General features: G+C 42.6%; 1 protein-coding gene across 1 annotated transcript in view; it reads left to right on the top strand.

Annotated features, from left to right (window-relative positions):
- The first annotated feature begins 242 nt into the window (after nucleotides 1–242).
- The window catches only part of LOC135513658 (versican core protein-like), a 50,648-nt gene continuing 36,542 nt past the window's right edge, over nucleotides 243–14,348 (top strand). The window contains exons 1-4 of the mRNA XM_064936517.1: nucleotides 243–606; nucleotides 2,255–2,429; nucleotides 4,142–4,269; nucleotides 5,960–6,253. Coding sequence (XP_064792589.1) covers nucleotides 243–606; nucleotides 2,255–2,429; nucleotides 4,142–4,269; nucleotides 5,960–6,253 — 961 coding nt within the window. The remainder of the gene's footprint in view (nucleotides 607–2,254; nucleotides 2,430–4,141; nucleotides 4,270–5,959; nucleotides 6,254–14,348) is intronic.

Below are 14,348 nucleotides of genomic sequence, written 5' to 3'. Positions count from 1 at the left end.
TACATAAACACACAGAATAAAAGCGTAGGTAGTGTGGTCAAAGGGGACAAACTTGAATCAACATATTGTGTTTTTTATTGTTGTCCAGTATCACCCATGCTGGTACTGTGCCCACAGCTAACATTGTTATTCTCTGATTCCATTGGTTGTGATAAAACATGCACTAGTTCAGTATCCTATCTATTTTGACTGCCTTACCTAGACTTTTTGTACTTTGTTTCCCAGTCTCCAACACATTAACCATGGCGAGGCCCGTGAGTGGCTCCCTCTCGGGGAAGGTAGTTTTGCCGTGCCACTTCTCCACCATACCCACAACCATGCCCGCCATCAACGCCAATGGCACCACCTCCAGCACCGACTACCTGCGCATCAAATGGACCAAAATTGAAGGGGAAAAGGAATCCACAGTGCTGGTGGCCCAAAATGGCAAGATTAAAATAGGCTCCACCTACAGGAACCGTGTGTCGGTGCCCAGCCACCCAGAGGATGTGGGGGATTCTTCTCTGACCATGGTGAAGCTCCGAGCCAGCGATGCCGGCACCTACCGCTGCGAGGTCATGTACGGCATCGAGGACACGCAGGACACGATCAACCTCAATGTCAACGGTTGGTGTCATCTGTTTTTTTTCTGTCTTTTTTCACCACTGTTATTTACGCCTCTCTAAAATGTATAAGAGGTGGAGTGAAGGTTAACCTTATAATAGTATGCCTCGTTCAGTCTTGTGTGCTATGGATATATTGTTGTTGTCATGACGCTTATATTTGGCATTAACGGTTTTGCTGATGCTTACTTAATCCACGCTCAAAACATTTACAGTTATAAGTATAGTCAGTTTCTCTGCTCGTTCCCTTATGCTGGAGCAAAAATCCTCTAGGCACATTGACACCCTGGTAAGTTCATGTTGGAGAAATATGAACACTTCTGAGGTTAATGAGGCAAGCTTTGAATGTAGCGGGCGGTGGCAGATACGTTTGAGTGACAAATCAAAGCACTTTCCCTCAGTGTGCCAATCAGTAAAGATGAAATGAAGGAGCACGTGTGTTGACTGGACACTAGGGGTTTCCTGCATTTTGTGCCACGGGCACACATTCTCACTAGAGATGTATCTCGTATGGGTTTTCTTCAAGACCGTTTCTGATTGTGAACAGTGTTCTAGTGGATGGGCTCGTTGAGGCAACTCATCAGGACAACTGCATGATCAGAGCAAAGACACACACATTACGTTCAGTCATCGATAAGGTGTTACCATAACAGTTGTTTATAGTCCATGTTCCAAGTTGGGTAGAACAGTTCCATAGCTCTGCCATCTGCACCGTAGCCTCATATTACCAGACTGATTACCGCTGATTACCGCGGCACTATCATTTAACTGTGTAGGGAACTGTGGTGTAAATCTTAACTTAATAAGCCTCTATTCCCCCATGTTTATTTTGGGAGTTACTTTATCTGGGAGACATAGCTCCAATTTGGGATATGTTGAAAACAGGTATGGGTTGACATGGGATAGCTTTGGCTTTCACAGAGACCCAACCGCTCATCTCCCCAACTCGCATCAATTATAATCAAGGCGTCAGTCAGTCAGCTTACACAAATATGGGAAGTCAGGGCCATGGCATTGTCTTTAAATCATCCAGATTTATCTTGTGGTCATTGCCGAGGATTCTAGTAATCATCCACTAAATTGTAATATACTGTATCATCACGAGAAATGTAGACCCTGATTTATTTCACACGTGTGCTATTTAGCATTGTTCACACTGCAGGCCTTAATGCTCAAATTGTTTTTGTTTTTCAAATCCGTTTGGGAATACTGACTATACAATCAGCAAGTTACAAGTAACCAAATCGGATTTGTGTGTGTTCAGAGAGAAGTAATTTGCTGACATGGCTACGCTAGGTGTCATAGTAATGGCGAGTGAGGGGGCAGTAGTGCAGGCTGATATCTCAGAAGTTATGTAGCAAGCTAAGGTGACAACAATGCCTGCCATGGACGGAATCAGATTTGTATCTGACTTCAAATCATCTACGAAGGTGGTTTGAAATGTGGCTTGAAATATCCTATTTTTGTCTGTTCAGACTGCAGGAAAAAGAACAGATTCAAACTGGATATGCAGAAATGTTGATCTGAGTCACTTCAAACTGCCAACGTGACCAAGGCTTGAAGACATAACCCCTGATTCAGTTGTACTTTTTTACTTGTTTTTTTTACACAGGACCTAATTTGTCTTCATGTATGTATGTGTTTATTCCCAGGTGTTGTGTTTCACTACCGGGCAAGCACCAGCAGGTACACCATGAACTATGAGAGTGCTGTCCAGGCCTGCCAAACAATAGGAGCCTCCATTGCCACGCCTAACCAGCTGAAGTCAGCGTATGAGGACGGCTTTGACCACTGCGATGCAGGTTGGATCGCAGATATGTCAGTGAGGTAAAAAAGAAAATAAATAATCTCCAAAATATCGCTATTTCTAAAACAAGAAATAGAAAGTTGGTTGCGATTTCAGTTTAATCCACCAGAAAATAGAGAACAAATATTGTGGTTAAGCTCAAATATACTAATTGACAAAGAAACATTCAATTATATCATAAATAGGACCGGTGGAGTAATGTCACACATGCAGCTAGCAAAAATATATGGAAATGTCTGCTCTACTCAAATTTACATCCAACTAATTGCAGTATTACTGCAAAAATAGAAGAGGCAAGTAGAACGGGGAAAAAGTAAGGAACTTAACTTTTGGCCCTGCATTAAAGACCAAAATTAGTGAAAGAAAATTGCGATAAATAAAAAAGTATACCAGTTTTATTTAAGGACCAAAAAATTGACAGCTGTGCCATAGATATTGCAAAATAGTTGCGAAGAGATTTTCAATGTAGCGATTCCATGCCACATGGTTCAAAACGTATAATTTTTCAATTTAAATTATGATGCTAAATTCTTGGAACCAATATAATGTTATATATATATATATATGGGGGATACAACCATCCAAGCTTGGCAGAATTGCTGTGAAGAGACCAAATTATTAGATCATTTTGATTTGGTACTGTCCATATGTAGCTTGTTTTTGGTCGCAGGTCCAGGAATGTTTGAAGAAGTGCAACATTTACCTGGAGATAACTCTGCAGGTAACATTTCTGGGTGATTTGAAAAGTCATAGTCAATCGATCAATAATATAACAAATCTTTTAGCAAATATGTTTATCTTTAATTTACAATACGGAGAAACTATGAGAATAGAAAGGCTCGGAACTTTTGTGAAACATCACAGCTGAAAAATACATGTCAAATACAAATCAAAAATGGATGGTGTTTTACGAGATAGATGGGAGGGGTTGTGGAGTGGAAGGGTGGGATAAAAAAAACAAGAAGATTACTTATAAAAAATATACTGTATCTGTAAAATGTATATAGGTTCAGAATTTTTGATAAACAGCACGGTTAAAAATATAAGGCAAAATAGAAATACAACTGGACGGTCTTCAGAGATATATGGGAGGGGTTGATGGTAGCCGAAGGATGGGATTAAAACAAACAAAGGACAACGTTTTAAAAATACATTGTGTCCATAAATGTATATAGTATGTTTAAGCTGGAAGTAGAAGCTTAAGTGTTGTTGTACATTCGTTTACCCAAATGATCAGAGGGGTGGTAGGGTTAGGGGAAAATAAGAGAGGAAAATATATTTTAAAAAAAAGATATGTATATAAATATTTTTTCATGCTCGGAATTGGAAATGATATAGACAATTAAATTGATGGAATCTACAATATATCTGCACTACTAAGCTGATCTATGCCCCCTAAAAAAAAGAAGATGACCATCAATTATATATACTAGTCCATTTGTGTCGAAGACAAAGTAGACATCTTTGGTTTAATCAGAAAAGGACTGGCTCCCAGGCTACTGGTAACTGTTTTTTACAGGGCCTAAAGTATAAAACTGTTGGGTTTACCCACTCTGCCATAGTTGTCATTGGCCTGAATGTGAACTGCACATATACTGAGATTGTTCAAGCCAGTGACAGTTCGCAGTCCCTTTTGTCTTTGTCATCATTTTATGGTGTGAGGTTGACTGACACAATGACATTTCCGGTTGCAGATCAATTACATTATCTTGTCTTTTCTTTGCATGTTTAGATACCCAATCACTAGACCGAGACCTGGCTGCTATGGAAACCTGCAGGGGAAGCCTGGGGTGAGGACATATGGACCCCGGAAGGCCACAGAGACCTATGATGTGTACTGTTATGTGGACAAGCTGAATGGTAAGAGAACAAAATGTGGGACATAGTGGCTTAGTGATACATACAATGAAAACCTATGCAAGATCAGCACATCCAATGGAACCACGCACAGGTGCACTGTACACTGATGCTAGTTAGGGGAGAAGTGAGTTTCTATACACCTGGAGATGGAAAGAGGTGACAATGTGCAATTTAGGTCTTTGTCTGGTATTTTAATGTAAGCAAGTAAATTCACCTGGTGTGGCATTTCCTCTCCAAATATTTACTGGGCTACTTCTTGTTTTGTTGACTGTTTATAACATATTTTGGGGTATGTAAATGGAAATGAGTGAAAGGAACAGTAACTCTATGTAAAAGAGTGAAAAGTGCCAAACATTTTTTTCCCCTGACAATCACAGTGATCTACAGAGTCAAGCTGTCAGTCGCTCAACATTGGACCAGGCTCTAAACGGTTCGAAAAAAAGACACCAGAAACTGTGTGATAATGGGAGCTTTAAATGCTGCTGGCACCATAAAGGAAAAGCTTCAGAGCTGCCAATGCACTTCATCCTCTCTTTGTGTATCCTCCATGCTGAGCCTGATGACAAATTGAACCTCAGTTGCAGCGTGCCCCGTTGCTCGTTTATAAGCTCTAACATCACTCCTCAGGCCGCTATACTGAAGGCACACTTTTAGAAAGAAAAGCGCTTTCTAAAACCGAAAAGGTTTCTCAGTAGGTCTCGATAGGAGAAACCTTGGTAGAAGAACCCTTTTGGTTCCAGGTAAAACCCTCTTTAGAAAAGGGTTCTACCTTGAACCAAAAAGGGTTCTCCTATGGGGACAGCTGAAAAACCCTTCTGGAACCCTTGTTTTCTAAGAGTGCAGGCGTGAGATTAAAGATATTTAGGCTACTCAACATTTGGCCCACATATATCCCGCACCACATCAGGTTGAGGGTCATATGGCTAAGGGGATATCATTCTGGATCATTGGATCTGTCAGCGAGGAGTACGATAATATCATTGGCATGTGTAACGCTGGTGTATTAGTGGTATTGATCTATATGCAGTGTGACGGGGGGGGGCAGCTGAGGAGCAGATGTAGTTGCTCGTGTACGGTGTCTGTTCTGATGTGTTTGATTATGTTGTCCAAGTTAAACACACAGCCAATAAGTGTTGTCATCTTCATTTAGTGGGAAACCTACATTTTGAAAGATTAATTTGACCACATTAACTATGGACTGCCACACCCACGGTGGGGGACCTAATGGCATGATAGACAGACTGTCTTTGTGAGTGCAAACACATAGTCAGCATTGCTAGCCCACCTCAGGGTAATGGAATGAATGCTGCACTGTAGTCCCAAATGAGAACGTTTGGGCCCAGAGCCCTCCACAGCATTGACACTAGGTTGTAATTATGGGTCTCTATGCAACTGCTACCATGGTAAAAGTGAAGTAAAAGTAATCCCCCCCATATCCATATCGACTGAATATATTGAAGCACTGTCACATAGAAGTTTATGAAAAGGTAAATCCACATTCTTATAATAGTGAGGACTGAACTCAAATGTAGGTATAACTTAGTGATAACACTATTGTTAGTGCAAGCAGTTACAGTTCAGTATTTCAGCACACTAGATCAGTCATGGCAAACATAGAATTTGCAAGAAAACCTCCTGATGCTCAGTCACTAGACAGTCGCCTTTTACATGAAACCCCTATTTGTCTCAGGTGAGGTGTACTACGCGCCTGTGACCCATAAGATGACGTTTGAGGAGGCAAAGGAGGAGTGTGAGAACAGGAACGCCGTCCTGGCGTCGCCGGGTCAGCTCCACTCCGCCTGGAGACAGGGTCTGGACAGGTGTGACTACGGCTGGCTGGCCGACGGCAGCGCTCGCCACCCCGTCGCGGTACCCAGAATGCAGTGCGGCGGCGGTCTGCTGGGCGTCAGGACCATGTATCGCTACAGGAACCAGACTGGCTTCCCAGAACCCATCACCCAGCTGGGAGCATACTGCTTCAAAGGTAAACATACATAGGCATTTTACTGTTATATTCTCGTCTATGAGCAAATGATACATTTTGGATTTGAAAGAGCACTCTAAGAGCACACTATTCATAGAGTCTAGTATTTTTTGCTCAAGGCCAGCGCTGTGAGTAATTGTGATGTTACCCTCTAAAGGTGTAGCTCCTGCACCCCTCCCCAATACTCATATTTGCAGCAACCTCTCTGACACAAATAATGAAATATCTACAAAACAGCCTTCTTGCAATATAATGTCTATAACCCTTTGAGCATGATGACGTTATTTATGACACTTTGGATAATGTATAAATAAACTCAGTCACTACAAAGATACAGGCTTTCTTCAGGGTGTCACACAACAAAATAAAGAAGGAAAATATATTTAATTAGTTTACTCCAATTAGGGGAGGAGTGGTAGGTTAAGGGGGAAAATAATAAAGATGGAAATAATAATTTACTAATATAAAACATATGTATAGGGGATTAGAAATTATGCAGACAATTACATTGATAGAAGACACAATCCATTAAAGCTGACCCCCTCCCCCCAAACAATGTAAAATAAATCAAGGGGTATGATTACTTTCTGAAGGCACTGTGCTTATCTGATTGAAGATCGATAAACTGCACCTAAACATGACTATATCCGTGTGACTAAAAGTGCAGATACAGCACCTGTCAGCCTATCTCTCTCTTCCTCCTCTTTCAGATTCTTTCGGCTGTCAGAGTCTCCCCTTTTCCATCGCTCTCACTTGGTAGTTATCGGAGCAGACGTTAGGTTAATGGACGAAGCTACTGGCCGGACTTCTAAAGCCAGTCAGCCTCGGTGACCTCTGACCTGGCCTTTCCATCTTTTTAAAAGAGGGTCAGCAAGATAAGCTGCCCCCTACCAGGCTATTGGGTCTCCCTGAGAGACGCTAGCTCTCCGTGTGATAAGTCCCCACAGGGTTAGGAGGTCACACAAACAGGGCACCCTGACCTCCCGCTTTGTCTATTCCATTTTAGCGCTCTCTGTGCTTTTTTTGGTTTTGTTCTCACCTAAGTGCTTTTCAAGTAACCCCTTTTCCATTGGTTGGAATTCTTCACAATTTCCCCTTGCAGGAACACAAAAACACCAAAGAAGATGTTGTATAAACATTAGTCAGTTAGATGAAAGAGTGGCAGAGGAGGAAAATGGAGGGATAATTGGTCCCTGGACTGGAGAAAACAAAGGCCCCAGTAAAAGTGACCGCACACAAACATCCGTGAGATAATGCACTCCCTCTGCTTTCTTATAGACCAGGGTCTATTTATTCTGTTAGTGAAAAAAGTATCTCAAACCTTACATTAGAGAAAGCCGCGTGGAGAAGGAGGGTAAGTATGTAGTGCTGAACAGTTGCTCTCTGCTTTACGCAGTCTGTGTCGCGCCACCGAGGAGAGGATACTGAAACTGTCACACTGTCTGTGCCTGTGTCTCTACGGTATATGAGAGAGGGAGAGAGAGAGGGAGAGGGCGAGAGAGAGTGCGAGTGGAGAGTGCGAGGGGGTCAGACATTGGGACAGGGTGAGAACAAGCAAGGATGTGCCTTCTGAACAATCAAGCTTTGATCCAGTCACAGAGCAGTCTGGGAGGAATTCAGTCTTGGTCTCTTAGCAGCTTAACCTCTGTTATTCATACAGTGCTGTAACTTATAGGGAGGGATCATAATTATGATTAGTCTATTTAATATGAATACTGGAGTAGCAGCCCAAGTGACCACGAATACAAAATAAATATAAAAGTCAGGAGCAGGACCACAGGGAGGGAAACACTAGTAAACACAGAGTCTGTGGGAACACAGTCATGGAAGAGACCAGAAGACAAGACTCAGGGCCACTCCACAAAACCCCACCAGAAGATGCCGAAAAGTTTATATGCTGTTTAATTAACTCTTAAATGGCCCCGTGAATGCCCGTAGACACAGTAGGACATGTAAAATGAATGTTCAACGTGTGCACCGAATTAGAAAGCTTTGAAAATGACCTCACCGACATTATCTGCTTTAGCGATGTAAATTAGCCCGTGTTAGTGGTGGGAATGGGGGAAAAAGAACGTTCAGAGTGGATCAACATGATAATATTGGACTTCAAGACACAGTTTACGACCATTGCTTGGTAATGTCCACCCTTGTTATGGTCACAAGCCTCTGGGGGTGGAGACTGTGAAACTCCTTCCAAAATCGATGCTCCAGAGAGTCCCCTCCACACCATTTCAGAATTATATAATTATTTCTTAGAAAGTGAGGGTGAATTTATGGTTGGACCAGGGGTAGAAACAGTAGCTGTCAAAGCTTTGTGAGTAAGTCCCACAAGGCAATGATGTCTCTCTAAGTGTCGTGTTATTTCTAAAGACTACTTCTCACTCTAAGGTTCATACTGAAGTCTATACTGGCGTTGTGCCATATACCAGTGTGTGTGTTGCATTGTGAGTGGGTAGTGCTGTGTGAAACCTGGTGGACTGAGTGAGTTGGCAAGGTATAGCCAAGACAAACGTGCCATTCTGGTGCCAGCCAAGGAGCCTCAGACAGGAACTGGATAGTTTGAAAATAGAATGAAAGATCCCAGATTAAATAGTTATGTGGTCCAAAAATAAAACGCTGGGATATTAATTTACCGTCTATTAATCACTCTGATCTTAAAGCATTTTTGGGCCTGGCCAAATTTTCCTATGCTGGTCATTGCTTATTTTGGTCTGCTGTTTTTTTTGGTCTGGGGATTTATTTGACAGTAATACACTTTATTTATCTTTCTCTATCCTCAGCTAGGAAGAAGGGGATAAATCAGATGACGTGGGTGGAAGTGTCTGTGGAGGGTGCTACTACATCCCCCCCCATGCTGGCCACATCCGCCATTGGTCCCACCACAGCTCTCTCTCCCCTGGACAGAGGCAGCACTACTCAGACCCCAAGTTTTGAACTTGTTTCAGAGAATGCAGAATCAGCCGAAACAGCGGCCCCTTCGTCTATGTTCTCAACCAGCATGGTATCGCCTCGCCCCACCCCGGGAACACATGAAGGCGATCTTGAGGAGGTGACCTCGCCACACACCACTGCTGCTGCAAAGCAAGAAGGTGACATTTTCACCACAACATCCTTCCCCGATTACAATGTTGATGACTTTGAGGAAAGCCCAAGCCATGTAGAGTCGGTCCCTCCCCGTGGAGACACGTTCCAAGCTCCACCCACAACAGGAAGTCCACATCCTAGTGATTCTACCTTCGCTGCTCCCCCACAGGCCACTGCAGTCATCCAGGTAGAGGATGCCACACCTGAAGTGTCCGTAGATACCGCCGTGGACCAGCCATCGAGCACAGTGTCTGGGGAGAGATTGGCTGAGCCCACAGAAGAACCACAGAATTACTATGTGATAGAAGTGGGCACAGTTCCGCCTGACATTCTTCGAGAGGCCTCTCCAAGCACAGAACCCATGTTTGCTCACGGAAACGCAGAGGAAACCACCCTGGAAGGGATCACTGCAGAGATTTCCTCTGACCTGATAGACGCCCAATCAGTTTTGACAACCGAACCAACTGAACCAATCACCACTGAGAAAACTAAAGATGAACCTGTTAGCACTGAGGACTCTACATATGAGTCCAGTCTACGTGTAACTGAACAGCCCTCCACTCTTGAAACCGCAGACGATTCCACAATGGTGATGGCCTCCGCCACTCCAGATGCGTCTGTAAGTGGAACTACTTCTCAACCCTTTGATCACAGGGAAGTCGAGGCCACGGCCCCACCCACAACAGCAGAGGTCCTTGAGGGATCCTCTAATGCAGTCATCACTGAAACTACCCCACCCACAATATCCACTGTCACTCCCAGTATGGTTGTGACCTTATTCACTGAAGATGTGGAGGGCAGTGGAATGGGTCCCGAAACCATCGTTGACCTGAGCTTCACTGCTGCGGTCACCTTGTCACCTACACCAAGGTCATTATCTACAGTGGCAGTAAACACTGAGGACAGAAGCACACTTAGCCCTCACACTGATTCATCAAGTCCCGCTGGCACGACGGTGTACCCAGAAAGAGAGCCATACTCTGATGGCCTTCATTCATCGACCCCCTCCCCAGACTATGTTGGAACTGCAGGATTTGTAGAGGGTACCTCACCCGTTCCGCCAACCCAAGCGGTGCATGACGATCCCTCAACAAGCACCTCTTCCACCACTGTCATGGATGAAACAACCATGATTACCACCATCGTGTGTGATACAGAGCCCAACACCGGCATGGAGACCACCACCCCAACACAATCAGGAGGTACAAGATCAGCAATACGAACAAAGTCATCATCAAAGCCTTTAGATGGCTCAGCAACTGATGCCCCGACCACACCCTCATCCCAATACTCAATCATACAAGTTGTCACTCACCCGGCTGAGACAGAAGGCGCTTCTAAAGCTGAGCCCACACAGAAACCTCTTCCTCATGATGTAGAGACACCAGCCATTCTGTACAAGGAGGATGCGAGTCAAACACAGGACCCACCAAGTGATCCCACTAACACCACTTCACATGCAACCGTGACCTCTGAGCAACCTTCCTCAGTGAACCCAACAGCAGCCGCCATTCTCATCGACAGTGAGACGTCAGCTGAGGATGTGAGCTCAGGTGATCAGGTCATTGAAGAGTCCAACACTCACTTTCCTGAGTCCCTCAGTGAAACCTTGATTGAAGTCCAGGACACCACCACAGACATCGATACAGAGTACTTCTCATTTGCTCCCTTGACCTCCACCAGCGCTCCAGCCACTGTGGGCCCAGATGGACTCCCCATCCAAGTTATCAACATCAATGCCGACGAGCAGAAGCAAAACGAGTCAGGTAAGAAGAATACCTCTTGTTCACTATATTATATGATATAGGCTAGACATTTTAGGTAAACGTTGCTCTGTAACAATTCAGAGTTCAGTGACCTATATAAAGTTTGTTATATAAAGGTCAAACTCCAAGTATCTCTCCAGATCGTCTCTTTTCCTGACAGTAATCTTGTCTGCATGAGTTAATTGCGGTAGATAAAGTTTGCTGTATGTCACTTGGAAGGACCAGTACTTTCTGTATTAGGATTAGGCCTATTACATAGTAATGTGGTGCATAAGGACTCGTTCTTCAGATCAGCCCCTGCCTGGGATCCTTTATGTCTGCTCTGGTAGGAGGTCAGATGTTACTGTTATTGGGGTGTGACTTCAACTTGATCACTTTCAAACTGTTGACTTGCCAAAAAGCTTATTGAAAACATAAGCACAGTACATGTTTTGGTTTTACTGTGGAGAACAGCTCTTTATGTTTTGGCCTATGCCCTATGTGACAGAGAGTGGTTGTCTGTAACATAGGCATGTGTTAACACTTATAGCATACTGTGCTGCAGCTCTCCGCCAATGCACATGAATGTACAGTAGAGGGTTTTTTGGCAGATACAGTAAAACCATGTGCTGTCCAGGGTCCTGAAGTGGGGGTTTTGACTCTCAGCCAAGGAGAATGCATGTGCTGCTCTCTCTTTCTCTCTCACACACACAGACATACGCATAGAGGCATTGCTACATCAGCATCTGGTTTGGTTGTCGTTCATTTCAGTACCTTTATGGAACATCTCTCATCAGGTTTTTTCCAAAGCTTACACCAATCATAATTTTAGCTATAATATTTATAGTTTTTTGGTTTTGCAAATGGTGAAGCTCTCCTCTTTTGGAATACGCTAACAGTGTTCTGATTTAGCATGGGTGCTAACTATGCTAGATGATTGAACACATCTTCATGGGTGACAACACAGTTAGCTATCTAGTTTATCATGTATCTCTACATATATGGGTGATTCTACACACATGGTGCAAATTGCATTCCCACCCCAAAAAATATCTAAAAAAGTTAAAGAAAAACTCTGACCAAAAACGTTATTTTGGTATTTGCTTTTCATTAGTCAATTGTTGATATCGACCCAAATAGTTTTGCATGTCAGCAACCATGTTTTTAAGATACATCACTTTTAAAGTACAGAAATACAGCCAGTACGATTGTCATTCCCAAAACAAACACATTAAAATACTGTAGAATTAATGTGCCACAACCAAATGGGATGTTACAGTGCATTTGGAAGATATTCAGACCCCTTCACAAAGTGACAGAGCTCCAGAGTTCCTCTGTGGAGATGGGAGAAACTTCCAGAAGGACAACCATCTCTGCAGCACTCCACCAATCATGTCTTTATGGTAGATTGGCCAGACGGGAGCCACTCCTCAGTAAAAGGCACATGACAGCATGCTTGAAGTTTGTCAAAAGGCACCTAAAGGACTCTCAGACCATGATAATCAAGATTCTCTGGTCTGATGAAACCAAGATTGAACTCTTTGGCCTGAATGCCAAGAGCTTGAGAGGATCATCAGAGAAGAATGGGAGAAACTCCCCAAATGCAGGTGTGCCAAGCTTGTAGCCTCATACCCAAGACAACTCAAGACTGTAATCGCCGCCAAAGGTGCTTCAACAAAGTGCTGAGTAAAGGGTCTGAATACTTACGTAAATGTTATATATCAGTAAAAAAATGTGTTTTGCTTTGTCATTATGGGTGTAGATTGATGAGGGAGAAAACTATTAAATACATTTTAGAATAAAGCTGTAATGTAACAAAATGTGGAAAAAGTCACCATGGTTCTGACAACTTTCTGAATGCGCTGTAATTTAAGGATCCCGGCCCAGTTTTATTGATTTCACTTTCACCAGTGATTCATTTACTCATCCTCGTTGTGCAGTACCTGGGCTCTGAAAAAAACATGGACATATGCTCAAAGAATACCCAAAATGCATCCTTTTAGAAATGGGAACACTCTCTGCAGAGTGATGCAAGTCTTTAGACGATTGTACACATGAAATGGTCTGCAACGTTATATTCCATTTTGTGCGAATCAAGCTATTTCCACTATCCAGCTGTTCCATTCTCTGTGTAGCCTGCTGCTAGAATGGATTGAGTGGAAACAACCAAATGTTATTGGTAATATTTTATACAGCCATTATTGCTCATCTTTATCAAGGGTGTTCATCATTTCAAACACCACTGGACATCCATCATTCCCATAATTGAATCACACAATTCAAAAACCCATTTCATAGAGAATGTTACAATCTGGACTATACTGTATGTGGCAACGTACTTTGAAGAGATGGTGATTGGGTCTAAATAGGTGTTTGGTAGTCTAAAATCAGTGTACTTGTCTTTAACGGCCATTTTCTGAAAGTCTCTTCCCACACACTCTCCCCACATGCCAACAACTTTTTCTCGGCCTCAGAAGCATCTGCATTCACCAAATTGTGTGTGTTTATCCTTAGACATAGTCTCCAGACGTGCATAGAGAATTGCTGATATGTAGTCCTAAACATTTTTGGGGATGACATTTGTCCTCTAAAAGATACACAAAAACTGCATTTTTACGTACCTTTCTTTAGTATTTTACTGCTGGAAAGATTGAAAAACCTATTTATCCACAATATGCTATGTATACATTCAGTCCTAGAGTACCTTAACAAAATGAAACCAACATATTTAGGCTGACTTCATCCAGTGTTCAGAATGTTTTTTTTTTTTTGTGTGTGATCTACAAATATGCACATATTTAATGAGGAATCACGTCATTTGCATATTTTACATACACTATTTCAAATGAATTGTAATACAAAAAAGTTAAACATTTGTGTCCACATTCAACTGGTAAAGGTTGACTGTGATATGATTAAGGGAGAAAAATGACCTTAATTAGGGTGTGTTGTCTGGCCTTAATTAAAATCATCACAACATTTTCCTCTATATAGACCACTTTAGCGTATTTTATTTTAAATACCTTAGACCAAGCAAGACTCATGTAGGCTATTTAAAAAGACCCTTCGAAAATGACAGAAGAAAAGCCCCTGAGTATCGGCCTATTGTCAGATTTTTACATGATCATACACTGTAGTTACAAAGCTCAAAAAAACAAATAAATACCATGACTTTTAATCAAGTCATTGGATTAAATAATAGTAAACAGGTATATATATTCCATGTCCACCCTTCCAGACCTATCAAGGGACCTCTTGCAAAACCC

The sequence above is a fragment of the Oncorhynchus masou genome, chromosome 25 (assembly GCF_036934945.1).
Source record: "Oncorhynchus masou masou isolate Uvic2021 chromosome 25, UVic_Omas_1.1, whole genome shotgun sequence".
Lineage (NCBI taxonomy): Eukaryota > Metazoa > Chordata > Actinopteri > Salmoniformes > Salmonidae > Oncorhynchus > Oncorhynchus masou.
This window is presented reverse-complemented; position numbering and strand designations above follow the sequence as displayed.